General features: G+C 43.2%; 1 protein-coding gene across 3 annotated transcripts in view; it reads left to right on the forward strand.

The window, feature by feature from the left end:
- Positions 1-7,868, forward strand: part of COA4 (cytochrome c oxidase assembly factor 4 homolog) — a 72,791-nt gene extending 64,923 nt beyond the window's left edge. For all 3 annotated transcript variants that reach the window (XM_086933834.1, XM_086933835.1, XM_086933836.1), the window contains exon 2: positions 7,338-7,868. In XM_086933834.1, coding sequence (XP_086789960.1) covers positions 7,348-7,605 — 258 coding nt within the window. In that variant the 5' untranslated portion in view covers positions 7,338-7,347 and the 3' untranslated portion in view covers positions 7,606-7,868. The remainder of the gene's footprint in view (positions 1-7,337) is intronic.
- Positions 7,869-25,056: the final 17,188 nt, after the last annotated feature.

Raw genomic sequence — 25,056 nt, forward strand, 5'->3', positions numbered from 1 at the left:
GAATTAATTACCAATGAACCGGATTTTGCCGAAGTATTCCACGGTTTACCACTATTTGCCCACACCAGAACAAAAAATTTACGAGAAATTCTCAAACCCAAAAAGCTGCTCCCTAGAACTATAGAAAAGGGAATGTTGAAGTGCTACAATTGTGGCCAATGCGGCAACGTTATCACGGGCAATGTATTCATGCACCCACATACTGGAGTAGCAATACCCCTAAAACACAAAGCTGACTGTACCACCGAAGGCGTGATATACGCTATAAAATGCCCCTGTGGACTTGTATATGTAGGCAGGACAATCAGAGCAGTAAAAACACGCATAGTGGAGCACAAAAGCCGAATTAGGAATCAGAACACACATTCCCCCCTAGCTAGACACTGGGTAACAGCGAAACATACCATACCACAACTGCGGTACACTATCTTAGAAAAGGTTCAAAGGGTAGCCGGTATGGAGTTTAACACTTCTCTAGCGAGAAGGGAAACACACTGGATAAAATTTCTTGGGACAGTCAGTCCAGGAGGTCTTAATGACCACTACGAATTGCTATGTTTCTTATAAATGAGTTTCATTCTGTATCAATAGAGATAGATTGTACGGGAGCACGTTGTTCTTCTTCTCACTGTCTTATTTTTAATATATTTCCCAATATCAAATACTTTTCTCGTCACATTGCAGCTGAACTCAGTAACAAGGTGACCCCGACTGGGGTTTCAAGGTAATCACAGAGCATAACAGATGTCAGCTGTCCATCTAGTTTAGCCATCAGGCTCCTCCATTGTGCCCCTTTTTTTGCAATTATTTGGCAATTTTTTTCATGTTACTACCTATTTTTCATTGTTCACTAAACTTCTGTAATTCCACATACACGTACTGCATATGGAGTACATCAATATTCTTTTGTTCTTTAGTGTCACCCGGAGGTGCCCGAGTCCTTCCTTTAGCTCTATTACCCTCACCTCACACAGATTAGCCACACCACGTTATTCACGTGGGTTTATAACGTATTTCCGTCGCTTACGGAAAGCTGTCACATACACTACATTTCCTCTTATACCAATCTGGTGCTGTAGTAGCATTAAGTTGAATTTCCCCACACACGTAATTTTTGGAACCTATAACTGTTCTTATGATATTGGAGCACCACAGTCTGTTTTCCCTTGCAGTCCATTTTTTGTACTTATTTCCGACTTCCGCACCATGTGACTAGGTGGGCGGAGTCGCGTTACCACTTGATCCTCGGTGTAGCCAGAGTGAGACCGGTGAGTTTCTTACTTTCCCGGTCGTTTTTTTCCCTTCAATCTTTTTTATTCGAGTCAGTACTAACGGAAACCTTTTGTTTCCAGGAACCAGCTTCTCTTGAAGCACGTTACTACCCTGCAATCGGGGGTAAGTCTCGATTTCTTTTTCCTCACGTAGTTCGAGAACATGACTTATTAAGTAGATATCTATTTAGAACTGTGCCTGTTTGTACTTTCACAGGCTTGTTAAATGGCTGGTTTGAGGTTTCTACCTTTCCACTTGTTAAATACACGCTTCGGATGAAGTACCCTCCTTCGTGAAGGACGGAGTCATTGCTTACATTCAGGTAACGAGGCTATCACAGAAAAGCACACTCGTGACAACTCATGTCCTCGTTTCTTACTTAACTGACTCTTCGGTTTCATTTTTTCAGAGAAGTTTTAATTCATCCGATACGCTGTCTCATTTACCGTGCTCCCTTTGGGGGTACATGGACCGGTGAGACCTTGTACCTTTACTTACTCCTCTTTTTGGGAGTCCTTTGACACTCTGGTATTTATGGGCCCTTTTGGACCTTTAGGCACTTGTTTACCTAGGTTCTGCACTTTACTATAATTATGTAACACTCATGCATGGGATACATCTCTGCATTTTTTCCAGCATATCCTTTATGATCTTTTACCTCCATTCCTTGGTGACTTTCCCCTTTAATTTTCTATTCTGTTTATCTTGTTTTTGGTTTTAGCCTTTTCAAACCTTTCGGTGAGCACTAGCACAACGCAACTCCCCAGCTAAGTTTCACTTTATGCGTGCTTGTAAACCTTTAAGCTCTATTAGATATGTTTCTATATAATATGTATATTACTGTTGCCTTGTAGGTCCTGCTACGCCGTACCTCTGAACAGAGTGATCTTGACATTGGTTGTGTAAATACAGTCATTAGATTATTCATTGTTTTATATGATCTCTGTTATTCCCCTGATGAAGGGTTCTGCATGAACCCGAAATGCATTGGGAAACTATTTCAGAAATATAATTCTTGTGATATGAACATAAATTAGTTGACTTGAATGTTTTTACTTTGTACTTACAAAATAATAAGTGATTTGAAACTTTCAACATATGTACTAATACAAATTGTATGAAGATGTATAGAAATTGAGTAATAGTAGCTTTGCTATTCATGTGATGTATACACTAATGTGAATAAACCATTGGTTTAAATTTGGAGATGAACAACTCAACAGTCAGACTATCTTGGTGAGGCCATTGAGCCCTTTACAGTTGTGCCCTTGGTAGCCCGGGGCTTTCCCTGAGCTCATACTAGGCATCTTTTCTAATCGAGGGGGCGGGGCACGCTCCTTCTCACCATCGAGCACACTAAACTTACATAACCTTGATTAAACGTATAGAAACTCACACAAACACAGGTGTGCTATTCCACCACTTCTCCACAAAGTCTCTACATGTGGGCCAACACTATCAGTATTACAGAAGGCAAGCAAGAAAAGCAATCGTTTGCAGACCCTTCTATAGTGTCCGGTGATGTACAAAGCGGGCATACACGCCCAGACCACAATGCAAGTTATGGCTGCTGGTGTTCATACTGCCACCATCATTTTTATGTTATCACAGTATTACTTTCAGGCATGTTCGTTTCCCGTTAATGGGGCTGCTTCATGATTATTAATATCTGACTCCCTATGCATGTGATATCCTCAGACTCAGTACTCTACCTTGGCCTGCCGGAACAGCTTTTGTCTCGCCTACAGGTAGTGCAGAACTCGGCAGCTCGTGAAATCTTCGGCCTTGGCCGCAGGTCTCATGCCACTGCTCTTTTGAAATCCTTGCACTGGCTGCCAATCCGCAACGCATTAGGTTCACGGCTCTCACCACTGCGTTTAAAGCCCTTCATGGCATTGGGGCTATTTATTTGCGGAAGAGAGTCGGCTTTCACCATCCATCTAGAGCCTTAAGATCGGCTGCCCTGTCATTGGCCACAGTCCCGGCAATTAGGCGTGCGCGGACCGGGGGCCGGTCCTTTAGATATCTGGCGCCGCGGGCCTGGAATGCTTTGCCACTCGCTCTGAGAAAGAACGAGGACTTAGCCTCTTTCAGGAAAGAGCTAAAAACATGGCTATTCTGTCTCTAATCTCTCTTCCGATGCCGGGGTTATGCTATGTTAAGTCTGTCAGCGCCGGGACACTCTGCTTGAGTAGCTGAGCGCTCAATAAAACTCCAGATAACATAACATACCATAACTGCCTTATTAAAGTAGATCTGTCACGCTTTAATCGTGTTGCATCATGATGCATGTTGCTGATTGACATTCTGCTCTGTGAATCACATGACTCCTTCCAGACTATTTTTTTAAATATATCTTATTGTTATGTAAAGTGCTCTGGCACCTCTTTCAGGAGTTAAGACCGCACTATGTGAAGAATCAACCCCTTGAATGCTGAAGCGTCTGTACACATTCAAGGTACAATTTAATGATATATTTGCCCCAGGAGGGCACTGATGAGGTAAAAGACCAATGCACAGGCACATCCCCGCTATTTTCACCATTTCATTGTTCTTCCACCATTCTATGGTAGATTGCACATTACAACTTGCTTCCCCATGCGAATCATATGAAACAGCATTTGACAGAGCCAACATTTTTGATTTTAGTATAAGGAAAGTTTCTTTGTTTTGTGCTAGAGATGCTTTAGTCTAGGCCCTTTTAGACATTTTACAGTCAACTCGAAGATCATTGGGACCATTGACTTTCTACCAGAAATGCTGGTCATCTCCAACACTCTACTCCAACACATACAACACTCTACTCCCCTCTTTGTTATGCCATCCCACTCTACAACAATACATGTTACGCTACGCCATGCCACTCCACTCCACTCTATTCTATGCCCCTTCACTTTATACCATTCCATTCTGAAATACTCCACTTTGCAACATTCTATTCTACTCTACTCCACTACAAGGCACTCTACGCGGCTCCTCTCTACTCCACTGTGTGCCACTTCACTCTCTCCTACTCTATTCCACTTAACTCAACACTATGCCACTTCACTCTAGGTCACTCTATGACACTCCACTCTGACATGCTACTCTTCCACTCTACAATACTGTACGCCACTCCACTTTACAACACTCTATGACACTCTTTGTTCTTCACTCTAGGCCACCCCATGACACTCTGTGCCACTGATGTTATGATACTCTATGATGGAGCGGTAATTTCTTCTGGTAGTTTCTCAATGCAAAACCTTTATGCTACCTCTAATTTACCACTCAAAAGGTGTTGGGCCCTTCTCACCATGTATTACCTTCAGGAGACTTTAAATAAAGATGAACAGTCACAAATGCAATTATTATTTAAAGCCAATAAAGAGAGTTGTTGAGTATTTAAAGGGTTTTATTTTCTAGTCAAAAGTTAAGTTTTCTCTGACAGTTTATTCATTAGTAAAATATCAATCAGGTTACAGAATTTGGAAAACAGGAAAAATAGCATTAATACAGAACTTATTACTGTCTGCATATAAGCATTACATATAGGAATGTGGCGCAAAATGTCATTCAAAACTCTTAAAGAGTTTCTAAGAAAAATATAGTCTTGCAAGGCTAATCAAAAATCAAATAGTTTGCAAAAATCTCCCATTAAGAGAAATAAATGTATAATTCAAATACATCTTTTCAGACCTAATTAATTCGTCAAAGCATAAACTTAAAGTTTGCATCTAAATCTAAAAAGCCTTTCTATCTGTTTGGTGCCCTGTGCATCTCTGTGTCTAAAGAGCAAAAAGGAGCGAGACAGCCTGCCCTTCACCAGACCTCAAAGGAATGTGGCCTGCAGTGCCAAGATATGACGTGGAAGCAAGAAACCTCCCCCTGACACTCCTCGGACGCCACTCCTCCCTTCAGCAATCTCCCGGGACGTTTCTCGTACCTAACCCATAGAATGAAGCAAAGCCTAAGCCAAAATGAGCAAGAAGCCAGCTGAGCTAAGAAAGCCAGCCCCTCCTCCGGAGAGGTCAGGATTTATACGCAAAATTTTGGCAGACTACACAAAATGTTTCAACTTCAGGAAAACCTGTACGTGATTGGTCAGTCATGATGGCATGAGTTCTCACAACCCTGACTCATTCTAAAAAACCTGACTTTACCAGTTTTAACAAAAGAAGCATACATGAATAATACATTTATAAACATTTGCAACATTTACTAGGAAAAATGTTTCTATAGTTTTCCATCCTTCCTGTCACAGTGCAGTCAGATGGATACTTTTAACTAACTGGTACATTGGCACAATCACAAGAATGTACAGTTCAAGCTGTCCTTGACTCCTTCCGCAGTTTGAGTCAAGCTGCCACAGTCGGCGCATGCTCTCTTCTCTTTCAAAGCAAGCCATAGCCTTGCTGGTTTCACAGGCAGCCATTTAATGGTAAGCCCCAAAATAAAACAAACACAAAGATAATATTAATTTCATGTAAATCAGCCCATTAGGTTTCCCGACTCTATACTAATACCCCTTATAATGTTTACCTAGCCAAGCTACTAGTGTAAAGCAGCTTTTCTATTATTTATGACAACATGCAAAGTAAATGTGCAATGTGCAACAAAGAAAAAGAGGTGTTATTAACTGAAAATATTTATCAAAATATGCAACAAGTCAAAGTCTCTTAAGACAGAAATAGTGGATTTAGGGATGAGCTGGGAAGAGAGAAACATATTCTATTAATCTTCAAAGCTAAAAAGGCCACTTTTCTCTAGATTGCAAAAACACATGTTAATTCTGCAAGAGCATTGCAGTGAATAGGCCTCACTTTCATATTTTTCATGTGCCATGTTTTTAACTTGCACCAAAAGGTGCGTGGCAATTTAAATGCAGTCTGTCTGAAGCACAAAAAATAAAACAATGCCTGACTGCAGATGAAATCTGCTCCATCACTCTACACCACTATACTCCATGCTACGCCAATTCACTCTGACACTTTACTCCACTCTACTCTATGCCACTCTACACCACTGTACTCCACAGCACAGCACTCCATTTTACATCATGCCACTCTACTCATCTCCACTGCACTGTACTCCACTCTACTCCACTCCACAACACTCCACTCTGCTCTATTCATGCTCCATTGTATCCCACGCCACTCCACACAACACCACTCTACTGTACTCCACTCTACTCTCCTCGCCACTCCACTCTAGGCCACTCTACTCTGCGACACTGCTCTCCACTCTGACATTCTACTCAACTCTGCTCTACTCTACGGCACTCCACTATGTCAACGCTATTCATTATGGTCAATGAAATGTGAGTCTTCAAAAAATGATTCTATGTAAGTATGCCATAATAGCTGACCAATTCAGACTAGCTCCAAACTTCCTGCATTGTCTTGCCTCTATATTCCTTTGAAAGAACCTTCAATAGCAAACTGTGCCGAAGACTTTGTTTGTACATGCATGTTAAAATAGAATTGCTTAACAAATATGAGCTTAGCTTGACTGATGATCATGAAAGCCTTATTCCATTCCGTGCAATATGGACATCGATATATTTGATGCTGGATAGTGCTCTTTTTTTTTTAAACTTGTATTTATTGGCATTTAGAACTGAAATCTAACATATAACATCCATCCTACACAGCGAGAATTACTTCATTCCCGCAGTCCCCTTTGTGGGCCCCATGTGGGCTTCTCATTGGCCTGTGGTCACAGTGGGTGTTGCACGTACGGACTACGGGTGTGGAACCCCTGTGTCTTTCCGGGCCCTTCTGTCAGCATGGAATCTCTCCAGTGCAGTGGTCTGTCCCGCCCTTGTCCGATAGGTTTGTGGAATTCGCCTATCTTATCTTGCCAAGATGCCCCAACTAAATATTAAACTGTGAACTATGTTCCAGGGGAGAGCACTTCAAGCACAGCGGGTAGGCCGCACGCTATGACCATACCCCAAATTCACGGGGGAGAAGCACATACAACAGGATGGAGGGATGTCTGAAAGCTACTTTGCTTGTTGAGTGTGGCTGCGCCCAAGGCACAATGACTTCCTAACATTTCCATATTTTTGTATCTGTGTTTAGATTGACCAAGATGTCTGCACCTGCCCCTCAAGGTCATGACAGGATCAGAGTAGCAGCTGACAATGAGGAGGACCCCCTTGACAAAATGATCGCTCGCACAGGTTGTGCAGATGCTCACTACGCCGTTCTGGAGTGCATGGCAGAGCACCAGGACTGGAGGAAGTGTCAGCAGCAAGTGGAGTGCTTTAAAGGTTGTATGGCCACCTACCAGAAGCGGAAAGAGGAGGAGCTGCAGAGGAGGCACAAGCTGGCGCAGAAAGCCAGCTGATAGAAAGGGGCACCAGAGAACTAAATGCAGAAGAACTGTGAACCACAGGCTCAGCAGTGCTTTCTGACCACCGAGAAGAACATCTTGTGGCCAAGAAACATCATAGGATGATAGTGACTTTGCGCGCTATGATACCATCAGATCCACTATTACAGTCACACAGACACTTGATTGAGCACCACTGCAACATTTGGATTTATCATTTCATCTGTGAACCATCAAGGATTGATAGCTATTTAAAACCATTAAAGTTTCAGTACTAATTTGCTGAGTGAATCGAGAGGTGCCTTGGAAGAAAGCATGTGTTCAAGAAATATGCCTTAGCCTTACCTTTCTGCAGAGTTACTAAAGAGCTTGTTTGGATCAGAGTACGGATAAATTGATGTTCAGGTCAATAATAGAAAATAAAGGAAATAGAGGTTGGACAAGGATTTATTGCATCATGTAGTACTGTTTCATGAGAAATCCCCTCCCTCCTTCCCTCCACCCAAAACCAGCATTTTTGTTTTAGTACTGTGGGTGCAATTGTGTTATCGTGGGACAACCTCTCCTAGTTCATGTCTTTGAATAGGTTACTCTGGAACTCGTTTCCGCCATAAACTCTCCCTGAGATTGTCAGTCCTTAAGTATTCACCTATTATCCAGATGATAACTATGTTAATAGATGTGAGCACCTTTTTATTATTCTTAGCTGGGTAAACTTCTCATTTTAGGAGTGCTTTTATATGTTCTTGAATCTCATGGTGGAGCCAGTGAAAGCCTGGTGTTCTAGGTTGAGCTGGGATCGCAGAAGAGACAATGCAGATAGATGACTGTATCCTTCTCCTGCTTTTCAAGCCCTCCAGGCCAGCATCATGCTTTGGCAAAGAAATCCTTCCATTGCCCAGCTTGGATATCAGACCATCTATTCAGAGCAATGGTAATAATGCATTGTTGAGCTTTGGAAAAAATAGCTGGTTGCCTCCTTGCAGTTAGAGCCTGGTTGTTGTCCAACATGGATGCTTCCTACGTTCTTTTCTGCCCTCAAGGTGCTTACTACCTACCTGCCCACTTCTCATCTGCACGTGCTCCGGTGCCCCCCCCCCCCCTCACCCCCTCATGTCCAGGTCTGAGTTCCTTTGGTGCAATGCGCCAATCCTCTGCACCCCGGAGTATTGGTCTGCGTTTTCTACCCATCCTCCTCTCTTTGTGGATGCGCCCTTAGTGCCAGGTCCCACGCCTGCATGTGTTCCATGGCCCAGTCCAGCACAAAGCCCCTATTGCTCGGTCTGTGCACAGTCAACGATCCATTTCACCAGTTTTCCTACGCATGACACTATGGTTGTGCTGTCGGTCCACTCCTACCTTCTTAGCTAAGAGTGTAAACTTATAAAAGCTTTGTTCGCACACTTTCCTGTTTTTTTCTTCATTTTCATACCCAAACGAGCTTTATTCTCCTTTGGTGTCATTAGTTCTCATGTTGTGCCATCCTAATACTCCTGGTGCCATTTTTACACTCATTTTAGTTTAGTATTCTGGGCGTTCATCTCTCTCCTTTACTGTTTAAAGCTACCGAGTGATTGCATACCTTAGGTGTCAGCAGTCCTTGCCTTTAGCCAACCACAGTGTTGATGCTGCGATAAGGCTTGCAATTTTAGACACAAAATTATAATTTCCAGATGCAACATGCTTTTGCCTAAATAGCTAGAACTATCTGAAGGTATCAAACATGACTTGGACTTACCTCTGGTTGTGCCATTAGAGCATTCCTGGAAGCTTAGTCTTGTCTGCTGTGCATTGCACCGTCATACCCCTTCCTGGGTACCCTTTCTTCTTGTTTAGCTGTCCAAACACACCTCTTCATGGCTATAGGATATACTGTACGAAATTACCTTGACTGCCCGGTGGTTCTGAATGGCTGATGAGACCTCTGTGGGGGTCCAGAGAGAAGGCTGGGATCATTGAGAGGTTAGTTCTTATGGTTAGCTACGTTTCTAAGTAAATGGTATGCATAGGCACAGACCTTTCCTCGTCTCCCTCATAGTGATTCGAAGTCTGACTGTACATGTACAATATTAAGAGGTTTATCCGAGGACTAGGGTGGACACTTCAGTCACTAGGGGACACTGATTCTACTCCTGATTGGCTCACCAACAAGTCTGTCTTAGGAGGTATTTACATCCGATTAGTTCAGTAGAAGCAACCCAATACCATAATACCCAGAATACATCGGGCTGAGACACAAATGTTGCGGCCTGGAAAATGTCTGTAGTGGAATGAGGTGGGCACCCTTCCAAGGTCAGTTTTTGTAAAGATATGAGCTTTATTGGGAAGAAGTGGTTGTTCTTCCAAGGAAACTGTCCACTTGGATTGGTGTGTATTGAGCGGTGCTGCAGGTTTAATTTACGAACCAGGAAGACAAATAGAGGAAGGCCAGTTGCAGGAGTCCTTAATGTTGTCAACATTAGCGCTGTAGTTCTTAGGATTCATTATAAATGCATATATAAACTTTACATTTGACAGGTTTATTTAAATTGTGAGTCTTGTCCTGCTGCCGTCTGTGCTGCTTGTGATGGGAGCTTGCACCACTGTTGCCCATTGAGAATCGGTGTGGGGAAAGCATGAACTATTGCCTCCTACCAGCTCTACCAACGCTGCTTGGGCGATGCAAGCTTGCAGTGTTCCTGCGTATGGGTACCTTTACTTTGGTCTTACTGAAGCTTGAGAAAATCTTTGCGCTGAAATAATTGTCATTTTCAGTGCTTGTAGGATTACGAGGTAAGTAGCACCCAACAGTCCATAAGGATTCAGTGCAGTTGCATTGTAGTTCAAGGGAGGGGAGACTAGTGCAGTTTTGGAGTAGTAGAAGCAGTTTCTGAAAAAAGCATGTTTTACATTTCTATGATAAACTGTTTAAACCCTTCATGAGCCTATGTAGCAAAAAGTTTGTCTTGGCTAAAAAGATTGTAGAAGCCACACACTAAGGGTATTTTTTAAAAATGAGTTACTGCATTTATGGTTTTGCTGATGAGCCATGGTGAAGGCGATTGTTTCTCATTTTCAACCCGCTTCCAAAGGAGGAAACACTGGGGGCCCCATTCACAAAATTAAACTTAGACCTGAAGTCTAAGTTTAGACTTGAAGTTTAAGGGCCCAATTCACAAAGGTAAACTTAGACTTCAGGTCTAAGTTTACCTTTGTGAATTGGTCTCTTAGTTTTCAGGTTTAAGTTTACCTTTGTGAATCGTGCCCGTAGACTTCAGGTCTAAGTTTACCTTTTTAAATTGGACCCTTAGACTTCAGGTTTATGTTTACCTTTGTAAATCGGACCCTTAGACTTCAGGTCTAAGTTTATCTTTTTAAATTGGACCCTTAGACTTCAGGTTTAAGTTTACCTTTGTGAATCTCTCCTTAGACTTCAGGTCTAAGTTTACCTTTGTGAATCGTGCCCTTAGACTTCAGGTGTAAGTTTACCTTTGTGAATTACGTCCTTAGACTTCAGGTCTAAGTTTACCTTTGTAAATCGGACCCTTAGACTTCAGGTCTAAGTTTACCTTTGTGAATCGTGCCTTAGACTTCAGGTCTAAGTTTACCTTTGTGAATTGGGCCCTAAGTTACCTCTGCTGGAATTTGACCTGACAGTTAAATAAAAATTTGAGCAGCAAGAAGTTAACTCCTGAAGTAGTATCTCGTCTTTTTAAATTGGAAAATAGCAATGATTACATAGGTTCAAGAGAAAAATTAAGATCAAGTACACACTGAACCGTTCAATGCCATAGTTGGCTTGAACAGTCTGTAAATGTAGCTGGATATATTGGTAATTAAGGGCCAGATGTTGGTAAATACTATTTACCAATTCTTAAATACCGATTTTACTGATTCGGTATTTAAGAATAGGTCAATCCTATGTAGGTAATTTTTCAGTAAATTTTACAGAGTCGGTAAGATTAGGTATTTAAGAATCTGTAGTTACCGATTCAGTAATTCCCATTCATTCCTATGGGCCGAATGGGAATTACTGAATCGGTAAATACAGATTCGGTAATTTGGGGAACACATTCAAGGGTGGCAAGGTGTCACATTGATACCCTGCTGCACCCCTGAATCGTACATGTGGCACACATACATGCCCTAAGGGCATGTATGTCTGCCACATGGCACAGTTAAAAAAGCACAAATTTGCTTTTTTAAAGGTTTTCGATATTTACCACCAACTTGTAGTTGGTGGTAAATAACGAATCCCGAATGCAAGAAGGCACTCACTCGAGTGCCTCATACATAGTTTTTTGGAATCCAAAAAGATGCCTCCTACATCCCAAACCCTAAATACCGGTCGGTAACGAACGAAATTCGGTAATTTCGGCCGTTACCGACCGGTATTGGGCTTCCTACATCTGGCCCTCGATTCTTTATAGCTTAGGGCTGTTTCGGATTAGTGATGGATAAACTCCTCTGGAACTTCCTTCCCATAGACATATGAGACTGATCAACGTGAAGGAATTTCTATTGGATCATTTGTTCTCACCTGTCTGCCCATTCGGAAGTATTGTGTATTTGCTCATTTGTTCGCTATGTTTAACATTTCATCATTTCCTGATACCTTTGTGAATATAGACCGGTTCTTCTTCAAGGCTTAGCTTGTACTGTACAATGTACAACATTTACACAAATAAGTTCCTGAAGCAGATGTCACTTGTTTCGCTATGTGGCATATTTTGCCCCAAAGCTTTCACACCCTTAAGCAAAAGTCACAGTTTCAATTACATTTATTTTCTTTGTTAGCCATTCATGTATGTATGCCCGGTTTTCAGCCTGGTCGATAGTGGTCACCAATAAGGACTCCGATGGAGAAGTATGATATAGTGCGAAAATGGTCCTTATGCAAAATAGCTGGAATTGGTAATAATGAACTAGTTAACTAAGAGCTATGTCCTTTGCTGTTACTAGTGTATCAAGAGCGACATCTCAGTTTATATCTAAAAGACTATCATCTTCTGTCATCCTAGCCAAACCTTTTACAATTTTTGTCTGAATTTGAAAATATATCAGTTGTGGAATTAGATTTACAATTCAAGTCATTTGCTAACAGTGGGAAGAAATTAATTCTGATATGGAAGAACTTAAAACGTGGCTCCATTGAAGGTCTCTTGAATATGCAGGTCTTCCACAATATTTGATGTTGTTGAGCCCTGTTAGGTCTCCCGCACAAATAATTCCATGTGCCCACCAATTTCGGCTTATAATGTTATTGATATTCTGAAAAACATTCTCATTTATCCATATGGGAGTATGCCTTTTGATCTTGGATATCTAAACTCAAGACACCTATCTAGCCATATGTGAAAAAGCAATGTACATTTTTCCATTTTTATCTTGAGAAGGAAAATAACTACATTTCAATAAGGGGCCCTTGTTCCAGGATGTGACGTGGAAAAGAATATCCACTGCCAGCGATCAGCTTCTCAAATTCCGCAAGAAACTGAAGACTTGGCTATTCGACTAGAAGCCCGATCAGCCTATTTACCTGCTCCAGCACCTGGATATCCCTCCGGTGGCAAGCGCACTCTACAAATATGTCGCTCTCTTGCTCCCCATTCCTGATGGCCAAAAATTTAGCAAAGAGAGGCCTTTGACATAAATGGTAGTCACAGCAATTTCTTTGCCTGACATTTTCACTTTGTTCCTAAAGTGACTGAAGAAAGAATGTAATGCCCTAATTAATTGGGTATATAACATAGAAGACCATTAAACAAATACAAAGTTATGGAGGATATTCATTTCGATCAAATCAGCTCAATTACACCCACTGTAAGATTTTTCCAATTACCCACTTGATTAGTGGTTTCTATTAACAAGGTATCAAGTTGAGTTTCCTCATGATTTCGGGTTGTATTGGGAATCTGGCCCACGGTAAAACTCGGAAGGAGATAAAAATGTGGATACCGCATGACAAGTGACTTACTTTTAGGCAAATTATATAAATCCTTGATTGCTGCAATAAAACTTAGGAAAAGTGTACTTTCAATTGCAGCCCACACCATCTGCACACATCGAAGGGCTACTCAACATTTATTAAAGTTACTGGGAGCGAAGAGCCTTCAAGATTAGCAGCATCAGTCAGGGTCCAGTGAAAGTAGCAGGATTAGTGAGTTCAGAGTATAGATAGGTTAATGGAGCACTTTAGTATTTTAGATGGAAATTGGGAGGTAAGAGGGCGGGGTGCTCCCTTCCTTGTGAGAGTGGTTTGGGAGAACTAAGGGGCCCATTAGGATGGCGGGCGGATTGCCCCCGCCAGGCCAGCGGTGGTCACCGCCGGCCTGGCGGGGCCAGGCCGCCCGCCATCCGCTCCGGAATGACCCCCCGCCAATATTAGTATGGCTGGGGGTCCGCGGCGGATGGAAAGACCGCGCCGCTTTTCTGCCCCGGTCGCTTTGCGACCGGGGGAGAAAAGGGTTTATATGGTGGCAGTGTCTATCAGACACCGCCAGCCATATTAGCATGGGCTTTAAACAATGCCTTTCCGTGGCGGCAATGCCGCCGCGGAAAGGCATGCGGAGATTCCCTGCAGGGGCCTGTTGCAGGCCCCCAGGGACTCCGGGAGGGTGGGGGGTGCACATGGGGGGTACCTATGGTACCCGCCAGCAGTTCCATGCACAGCATGGCAGGCACCGCGTGGTGCCTGCCATGCTGTGCATGGAAGTGCACAGCATGCCTTCCTACGATTGTGGCGGGCGGTGCTGAGAGCACCGCCCGCCACAATGGTAGGAATGCAGGATGCGGGCGCATCCTAATGCTGCCGATGGGACCCCCACCCTTATGGCGGGCGGTCCCTTTCACAGACAGCCGCCATCCTAATGGGCCCCTAAATTTCCAAAACGTGCAAAACAGGAGGGGTAATTATCTCCTCTAAGTACTTACATTAATTATACCTGTAAGGACTTTGCTTCAACAGCTGCTGGTCTTGATATTTTTTCTTTCTTTGGCTAATGTACTTAAGACAATCGCAATCGAGTGGTTAGTCGTGATCCTCACTGAAACGTAGTGATTCTCTTTCTCAATATAATTTTGAATAATGTGTCCTAGCAATAATGATATTACTCAAATCCTCAAGAAAAAGCCCAGGGAGTTCTTAATGAACGGATTTTTGTTTTCATGTATACTTTATTTCCACAAGAGTCCCATTACCTTTACAGCGCATTGTGTTTGTAAGCATGTCTTCTTCAAGCCTGATAATATTTAACTTTTTTCATTTCCTTTTAAATAACCTGAAAATGAAGTTTGGCTGCCTAGAGTGTATCTTATAGGGGTGCATCTGAATTGCCCTAAGGGTCCTGCATGCATACGTAACAGCCACCCACCATGCTCAGCTTTAATATACCTGCCTGGGAGCTTCCTATCCCCCTTAATGCCAAAGCAAAGTAATATTGGGGTGTTTAAAACCGCACACATCCAGTCTTCAGTCCCTTGTATGACCGTCCTTTGCTGAGCCACTCTGCCTCTGGAAGACGCCGTAGAGCATTGTTGGCCTCGTGGCTTGCTTCAGCCTACCTCAATGTCCCTGCATGGAGCATCCAAGCAGCACAGTGCAAAGCACGTTCTGCAGGTCAGACACTTCACCTCAGGTTTAGTAGAAATCTTCTGTCATCCTCAGGTTCTCCTCTTCTCTACTCTGTTTTAAATTGTGGGTTCTACATATAATGGACCAAGAGCGAGAGGAACCAGAAAGGCTGATCTTTCCCAGCGGGTAAATGTTTGTTTAGTGAACGGGAGCAGCAAGGCACGCCTATCGGTGTAGACTTCTTGGACAGACCTTGAGTACATTCCAAATGCAGGACAGGGAATATACTGACACCCATACAGTGACAGGTGCAATAGGGCGAATGTCCTGCTGCCAGGAACCGTCCCTTCTTCAGCTCATGTAACCCTTGTTCATTCCAGACCTGTGAACTACTTCTCACCCATTGCAGATGCAACAATTCCTCCTCATTTGCCAGCTCAGCACAGCCAAACCCTTACTTACCATGGACAACAGAGCTGCTGTTTACCTCTGGCAGATCAGTCCCTTGCTCACCTGGCTAATCTCTCACACGGCGCAGGCACCAAAGATTTATCTCAGTCATCCTGGACACCTGAGCAGCTTCTCACTGCTTCTCGCAGCTCTAAATGACGATCTTACAGAAAATTCTTCCTTTTATTCCTTGCCACTTCAAAACCTGATGCTACCATCATGTCTAGGTTGGACTATGCCAATTCTTGCTACCTAGGCCCTGCATTACTATAGTCATCAGATGTATGATATGCCTTGCCCTGCTGAGCTATTCATGTGTAGCTGCAGACATGTCTGTTCTGTCTGGCTAGATCCAGCTATTTATACATAAACAGAGATACAGGGAAAGCATGTACAGAGATAATACCCATCTCAATGTAATGGGAAACACATAATATTGAGGCACAGTTAGAACAAGCATTTGCAATGCAATAGGTCTCGCTTTCACACAAGCTTGAGCTGTTGGCATTGTAAATGACAATGCCTTTTATTTATGTTTTGGGGTTTAAAACATAGGTAAAAGGCATTGTCATTTAAAATATTAATAGCTTAAACTCTCAGAAATGCGAGACCTATTGCATTGCAATTAAGGGCCTTCTCGACCGCTTGTTAGAGTGTAAATATCAGAGGAAAAGACCAGCCTGCAACGTCTTCAAGGTAGTGAAAAATAGTGCAGTGAAGAAGACGTGTCAGTGTTGTAAATATTACCCAGACAAAAAGTGTGAAGTGAGAGTTACTTATGATCCGAGCTATAAACACTAACAAAGCGCTCCAACACCTTTCGCTCTATGATTACACTTTTGTGGCTCAGTAGGAAGAGAGGGAGGGGGATTATTTCCTGCCCTCTCTGTGATTTAAATGTGCAGTGTGGCATTGCATAATGTCATTGCTATATTTGGCCTAATAAATAACACTCCAGCTGTAGTAGTGCTCTGGCTTCACCTCCTGGTGCAGGGCGGGCTGTGGTTTATGGCAGGCAGGGCGCGAGGAAGGGATGGTCTCGGTTGCAGCTCTGGCCTCGTACATTGCCCTTGCTATTACTAGTGAGCGAGAGGTGCTGAGGTGGTGGTGGTGTTGGTGTTGGTATTGGTTTGGTGGTGTTAGGTTTGTATTGATGGTGGTATTGGTATTGGCGGTGGTGGTGGTAGTATTGGTGGTGGTGGTATTGGCGGTGGTAGAATTGGTGGTGGTGATATTGGTGGGGGTATTGGTGTTAATTAAACAGACTTTTGAAAACAACCCTGTCAGTTGGCTTTAGTGCAGATGTAACATAGATTCAGCCCATTAGCACATGATTATGTGCTACCTGGAATTCACATGACTTAATTCGCTAATAATTTCTAAATCCATTTTACTTGAGGGGTTGAAACAGACACAAGATAATGCCGGGTTAAAGTGATTGAAAGCGGGCGCCCATGTTACAGGGTGGCCATGCTGTTTAAAAAAACACACAAGCGGTTTTAGCTGAACCAGCGCATGTCCGGCCTGCAGTAAGAGAAACTCAATAAAGTAAATAGTGCTTACAGACTAAATAACAGGTCCTGTGTAACAACCGAAGTAAAGGGGCTAGTCGCCATGGGAGGGTACAAATAAAGATAAGGCCGTACAAAGGTGGGACTAACAAGCCTATTAACGAATCCGAATGCAGTATGTACGAAAGACTATGACACAAGCCAATGAAAAATATGGGTAGAGAGTGGGCGCTGGCTTCTCTCCCATATTCTACTACAGCAGTCTCACAGAGCGAGCAGCACCAGCGCGCTGCCGCTAAGCTTGACCTAAAAAGAACAGATGCTAGAAGCTCCATCTTGGCAGCATCTTCTTTTAATGTTGATTAGACATCAATCATTAATTAACAGGTTCAACTTGTTTGGCCTCAATCATTAGTTAAGTTACCTTGTTCAGGCGAGATGTGTTTCACCCTATGCGCTGGCTCGTAGACCTATGGATATTTCAAGACAAGGGTGGATTTTATGGTAATTCGCAAACGTTGAGATCAGAGGTTTGTGAGATGGATAATCAGAGTTGTGAGCGTGGTCTGGTGCCGTTGTTAATCTAAACACTAGTGTATAACGTTAGGAACTGAAATAAGCTGATTGATTAAATGTAGTGCCTTAAGTCAAAGTTTCAAGTCCAATGTTAAAAAGATAGCTGTACGTGTTCATTAACATCGTAGGTACATAGACCGATTGGATAGTAAAAGGTACTTAGTGGTCATTTTTATACTGTTGCTGTAATGTCCAGGTCAATATGCCAGGGTGTAACAGATTAGGTCCAGGGGCTGCATCTTATATTTTCAGACCACAACCACATGCTTCACTAAGACACCAGACCGCATGGAAGCTGTGCCGCCCTTCGGACCTAATGTGTTAAGGACCAAATAGAGACCTGACCACTAAGTAGATTTTTACTACCCCAGCTACATTTAGGAAATCCAAGTTAATGCTGGTTAGAAAAGGAGATATGGGTACTATACACCTTTCTCAGTTGTCACTCTCCCATACTTGGTCAGGACAGCTCTCTGTAGGACAGTTGTAATAAAAAATTACACGTTATTTCTATCTTGTCTGCCTAAAAAATGTTTCGAACTGAAGGTCACTCTAGTTGTGGCCATTGTACACTCCAGTTTGGACTACGCAAATACACTTCAACAAGGTATAGCTGGATAAATGACCACTTATGTCCAGCAGTTTCAATCCACAAGGATTAACCTGCCGTTTAGCTGTAGGAACTGAGATACGATCCCCAGTGCCAGGAGGCCAACCCACTAGATATTGGTGTAAGCTAGATTTATAAATATAAGCAAACCTCAGCTCTAAAATATTTACAGGGCACGGTGAAGTACTATATTCACTTGTGTGTTTTATGAACGACATCGCTTTTGCTGAAGGTTCTGGAAACCTTCAGATCAAGGTTCATGATACTTTCCTGTTCAATTCCCTGGAACACTCTTCCATCGGAACTGCATGAAGAGCCTGACATTTAGAATGACCATCTTGACCGCTATCCAACTCAGTTCTATGTATTCTGTGTTCACCAGAGCCCAAAGGCAACTCTGGTTGTGAAAGAGGGCTATACAACGGCCTTTTATTTATTTATTTATTCATTTATTCATTCATTCATTCATTCATAGATGAGTGTGATGGAGCAAGGATTCGCACGTTATGCGACTTGCTTGTATTCATGAACCTCGAATAACGTTAACGTCATAATCAACCTGTTTGTCTTATTAATATTGCACTTTTACACTACACGCGGGTGTCCCAGTGATGCTTGCCTATGTGTTTACTAATCCTAACTACGCTTGCATATAAAATGGTCGCTGCTAAGCGGGATTCTAGTCTGCGCATGCGTCGGTCATACCCATGTGATGTGACGCACTCGCAGTTCTGGAGGGAACTTGTCGCTCATGCGCAGTACTGCTAAAGATGGCTGCTTTGTTTCTCACATGCTCTTCGCTTGCACTGCTGCTTCAGCCCAGCCATTTCGTTCTGCTTAACTCCTAATGCTATAGTTATTATAAAGTAAGGGATGTAGTATAGCCAATCATGGTATACAGTGTATTCATTTTTTCCAGTGTTTCTAAATTGTTTTCGCTTACTTTTCATGTAACATTCTTCGGGGGCCTGGGAGAGGGGTGCTACTCCATCTTGGAAGCCCGTGTGGTACCAATCACGTGATGGGGGACAAGAGTCATACAGCAGTGGAACCCAGCCAGCTGGCTGCCGAAGCTAAGATGCTCATGGGAACCTGAACTGCGCCCCAGCGCGAAGATCCTAAACCCGTACCTGCATCTGTTACATTGTTGTGTTGTACTGTGTGCTCTATTGTTTTCTTAAACTCACATGCCATGGGAACTGGAATGTAGAGGGTGGGTTCAAATATTGAATATTAATTATGAGAATGTCTTAAATCCGGAGGTACAATGACCTAACCATCTCCGTGTCCAATCAGAAGTTGGGGATCCTTACACTTGCAACATTGGTGGGTGGTACACTGACCCAAAAACAGTATAACTAGCTTAGGTTTAGCTAGAGAAATTGTCTGACTTGTCCGAATAGCTGACCTGTCACTGACCCTACGAACTTTATAGGTGATCGATACAGAGAGCTGCGGTGCACTCTGTCCGTAATTTCAACAAACTCAGTCGGAGTTTGGAAACCTTAAGTGCTGGCGAAGCACTTTGCTGGGTGATTCGAGAACCCAATCGGGGTTATTGGCAGATTCCTTGCAGAGAGGGAGTAGCACAGGCGTTGCATCCGAAGCTGCAGGTGTTGGTCGTACCCTTTGGTGAGCCCAGTTCTGATCTAAATCCTGGGGTTATCTTGTCTTGACTGTCCATGAGCTGTACCTGCTCGCCTACTGGCATCCTAAGTCCTTGAGGGTCCCTTCCCGCCTTTCCCAACTGACCCGTGGCCAGGGTTAGTCTCCATCCTGTTCTAGGTAAATATATTCTGTGTGGATGTTTGTCCATCTAAATCTTTCTCTCTCTCCCATTTCTTAAATAAAGCAAACTTGCCTATATCAATTTCTCTGTCATTTGACTCTCACGTAAAGTATTTTACTAGCAATTTCCATTTCTTCTCCCTACATATAGTCAAATACTGAACTGTTTAAATATATAGTATGTTCCATTCTTACCCTCCCTATAGAAAATAAGCACTTGTTGGTATAGAGACTTTCATGAGTTTCGTTTTCCTCTTAACTGTCAGGAATGTTTTGAAAGCTTACGTTGATTAGTATGTTCCTTTTCTTTACCCGCCTTTAGTAACGTTGTGAAAGTCTGATAGACTAAAGTAGCGTGTTCCTTATTTTCCCTCCCTATATTCTTCGATTTATAGATGATTCTTACTTTGATTCATAGCTACATTATAATTCTGATCTTAGTTATTGATAGTCTGATCTGTGTAAATTTCATTCTCATGGCATATGACGACTAACTTTAATGAGATAAAGGTTTTGAAAATCTCTTGCGTTTGTGGTTATTACAAGAATACAAATAAATTCAAATGTACATGGTATTTGTGTTTTCTACTTAATCCATACAGCTAGCTCCTGATCCATTGTGATCTTAGGTACCTGTTTTCGAGGATTGGTAAGTCAGGTACACGGAAATAAATATAAAGGACCAAGGATTACTGATAGCGGTGTGTAGGTTACCTGATTAATGAAATATAGTGATAAACACGTTATGGGCCCAGGAGTGCATATTTGGTAAAGTAAGAGTCGGGTGGCCTGCGTGCTCTATCAAGTGCACCTTTATGTAAGACATCTCACCCAGTGAAATACCCTGCCTTTGGAAGTATGCTGGTCAACACAAGTGAAGGATCTATGAGGGATGAAGTAATTATGGTGGGTTGCTGTGGTAACATCCTGCACCATAATAAGTATGTTTAACTGATAACTTTCCACAGCACATAGTAAAACCAGAAAATTTTAAAAGTAAAGGGAAGTGTATTTTGAAGACCCTCTTCAGTCTTTTGATCACTTGAACATTTCATTTGTTCTTGGCTTTCTGATATCTGACATGACAATTACGGATATAATCAATTTTCAGCTTACAACCTGTTTAGGACCACCCCCAAGATAAGGTCATGGAATCTTATTATCCCTTTATATAGCAATGGTTGCTGCCCATGTTTCACTAACTGCAGAGACATTTCATAAATTTCAGTCTGAGGAGCTTGTACAGTTTCATTCTAAAGAGGACAATACAGACCTAAAGATGCTACAGATGAGCAAACTTTGATTTCTTGACAACCATATTATAAAAAATCACATTTATACCCTACACACATTAATAAAGGATTATGCCCACAGTCCAAAGAAAGCAAAATGTTTTGTCAACTTCAAAAAAGGCATTTAACTCAATCTGGCATGTTGTCCTCTTTTATTGCTCTTAAAAGTGACATTGAAGCAAACATTTGCGAGATAATCAATGGAATGTACTGAAAGAAAAAACATAAGAGTGTAAATATAACATAGGGACAAACGCATTCGAACAGGTACACGCGGTTTGTCCGGCTTTCTATGAAATATGTATTTATGAATGTTAAGTGTCCTAGCTAATGTGAAGGAAAGTTTCAATTCAATTAAGGAAACAAAGGTGTGAACTATGCTTTATGTGTTTGTGATAAACAGGCCACAAGACTTACCGCCGGGTCTCCCTGGAGCAGACATTCCTGCATCTGTAGTCAGCCTAATGCACCCTGGGACTTGAAGACAAAAGCGTGTTCGCACCAATTACCCACCAATTACCCTTCCCGTATACTGTTTCTCCACAGCAAGAGCCTAGGACAGTACCGGAAGAGGGAGGAGTTGAACCAGGAAGCAGTTGTCACCCGCCAATGAAAGTCGGAGGAGACAGCAAAAAGTTGTCTTGGACCAGTAGCGAGGACAACGGAGGCGTGAAGACGGAGGACGGAGGAGAATGGAACAACCCTGATGAGGATGACGCGGAAAGCCAGAAGAACGCGGATGCTGCAAAAGCCTGGGAGGAAGAGGAAACCCTTGACGTGCGGTGGTCCGAGAAGTGGTGGAGCCCACCGGAGGAGGCTGGAGAGCGGCCGCAACTCTGGAGAGTTGCGGCGGAGCCGGTGAGACCTACTGTCTCCGGTGACACGGAAGGAGAGAGAGGGCGGCGGGAGGGAGGTTTAGGGTAAGGGGTGGGTTTAAAGCGTTTTTGTTTGTGTTTTACTAAAGAGCTTTGGCAGGAATGTGAGTTCATTTCGGGGACACTTCTTTTCTGTTTTTTGTTAAAACGGGCACTTGTATCTAATCCTTTCACACACCCCTACCGGGTCCTAATCACGGACGGTATATACATGCTGCATACAAACGTTGTGGTCCGTGGTTCACTTCATTAGTCCTCCTTTAGTCATTTGAAATCCCACCCTGTGTGCACAAGTCCACGACCTCCCTTACCCTCACTCCCAGGTGCTGTGACTAGTGGTGTGACGAACCCCTTTCCATAAAACAAATATCTGATGACTCTATTTTATCTCCTGTCCTATGAGCCTCCGGGGAAATTCCATCAAGAAGACCGAAGAGGAGCCCGGAACACCTACTACGGAAAATCCAACCAACTTCCCACCTAGTGCATCTGGAGGAAACCAACAGGAGATTCATTCAGCATCCAGCGATAATTCACTTGTTAGCAATAAACAACACTCTGTTGGAAAATATATTCAGCCTCCTCGCCTGTTTATCAAACCCGCCCTCCCACAGTGTTATTCTTTTTTAATTTTTTCAGCAGCCATCATAACAATAAAATAGTTTTCCATAGTTCATCGTCCCCAGTGCTTGCATTTGAGTGAAAGTTCTCCCTCAAACATAGAATTCGCCATCTTCTCCTAGAACTATTTTTTTCTTTTTATTAATTAATCTCAAACCCCTCCAGGGTAAGTCTTATCTCCTTCCACAGAGCTTCATGTGAATATTGTTCTGCCTGACTCAAGACGGAGTCAAAGACAATCAGAGGTAAGTGGTTTCTGCTCCGCTTTAGCAAATGCATATTATCTTATGATGGGTTTTTGTAGAGTGACCCTCCATCGGCCCCCACCTCCACCCCACCGGTTGTTCTGCTTGAACGCCATAGGGTTGAGGATGGTACTATTAGCAATAGCCTGAGCAGTTGCATGAACCAGCGTTAACTAGCGAGAGCGGTGGTAGGCCTCCCAAGATTCTGTCCTACCTCCAGCACCATACGAACGCTGCATTGGCTTCCGGTGGCTCAGCGGATTCAGTTTAAGGTCCTCTGTGTCGCCTATAAGATCTTGAAGGGGTCCCCGGCAACGATCCTTACGACCCTCATGGCCAACTACATTCCAGCACGATCTCTGAGGTCGGCAGACCTCGAATTGGCCGTGGTACCGCGCTTTAAGCGAAGCAGGGCAGGTGGACGCTCATTCCGAGTGCGGGCCGCTGCTCTGTGGAACTCCTTACCCCCGGCTATTCGCGCTATGAGCGATTTGCTTTCTTTTCGTCGCGCTGTGAAAACGTTTTTATTCCCTTAGTTATTTGTTTGTGCTGTTTTTAGTTGTGTTGTGTAGCTGCCTTGTCGGGCGCCAGGACGCTCCTTAGCCGGAGCATCTGTGCGCCAAATAAAAACCACATAACATAACATAACATAACTTATACAAGCACTAAATGAAAATGCTTACCAGGCTAGTACATTGGGCGTTTTCAGTGCAGTGTTGAGGGTAACAATGCATCGCAACAGGGGACGCCGCAGGTACTTCAGTCCATTTAAAGCACTGGTTCTGGTTTCATTTTGTTTCTGTGTAGCTGGGAAGGGAGGCATCCATTTTTAAATGATTAGGTGGTCGTCCAAGAGGATGTTTAGAAATGTTCTTATTTCTCATGTATGTGGCATTATAACCATATCAGGAGATCTCCAAAAAAGAAAACTTTTCTTCATGCCCATTTCTGTGGAGCCTCTCCTGGTGATCTCTGCATTAAGGATTGTTGGCAATGGATGTTGGTTGAGTAATCAACTAGGGGTGAGGAGGTATTGTTGTCCATTCAGTTCCCCATTTCAATACTTAAGTAATCAAGTGGTGGAATGGACACTTGTAGCTACTCCACCGTTGGTTGGCATGGATCACCCTCATAAACGCTATGTTTATCGAATGCGGTATATTACTGTGCTCCGCCCCACATTTCTGTTTGTGCTCTCAAACCCGCACGTGTGGGATTGCCTGCTTGCTGTGCTGACTCTGCCCCCGGGGGCAGAGTCAGCACAGCAAGCAGGCAATCCCACACGTGCGGGTTTGAGAGCACAAACAGAAATAATCCAGTGTTAAAAATAACACTGTGAATTACTGCATAAGTGGTGTAAGTAATCTATGTTTGTTTGTCCTGACGAAGGCTCCATAGACCCGGCTGGGCACTAGGGAGCTGAAACATGTCGACGCTATTCATTAAGTGGTATAGTAAGATCCAGTAACTAGTTCTTTTATCTATACCCACCAATATTTTTAGTGACAGACCTAACCTCTTCCTAATAAAGTCATATTTTGGTTAAGTTCTGTTTTTAACAATCCCCTTTCACATTTTCACCCCTTTTTCTCTGGACACTGCTGCCAGAACCTGAGGTTGCCTCTGGGTGAGGCCGGCATACAGCACGATATTGGACATCCAATGACAATGCCGTAACGCTAATGTGGAGCGGAGCACAGTAATATACCGCATTCGATAAACATAGCGTTTATGAGGGTGATCCATGCCAACCAACGGTTGAGTAGCTACAAGTGTCCATTCCACCACTTGATTACAATGGATGTTGGTTGTCTGATGTAGGATTGTGAGCTCCCTGGACCATGCTACGGTTGGGTGGGCTGGCGGGCAGGCAGGCTATCGTCAGGAGGAGTGCCAATCAATTCACCCAGCAACGAAACACATTCACAAAACTTGTGTGTGGCCCA

The sequence above is a fragment of the Lissotriton vulgaris genome, chromosome 8 (assembly GCF_964263255.1).
Source record: "Lissotriton vulgaris chromosome 8, aLisVul1.2, whole genome shotgun sequence".
NCBI lineage: Eukaryota > Metazoa > Chordata > Amphibia > Caudata > Salamandridae > Lissotriton > Lissotriton vulgaris.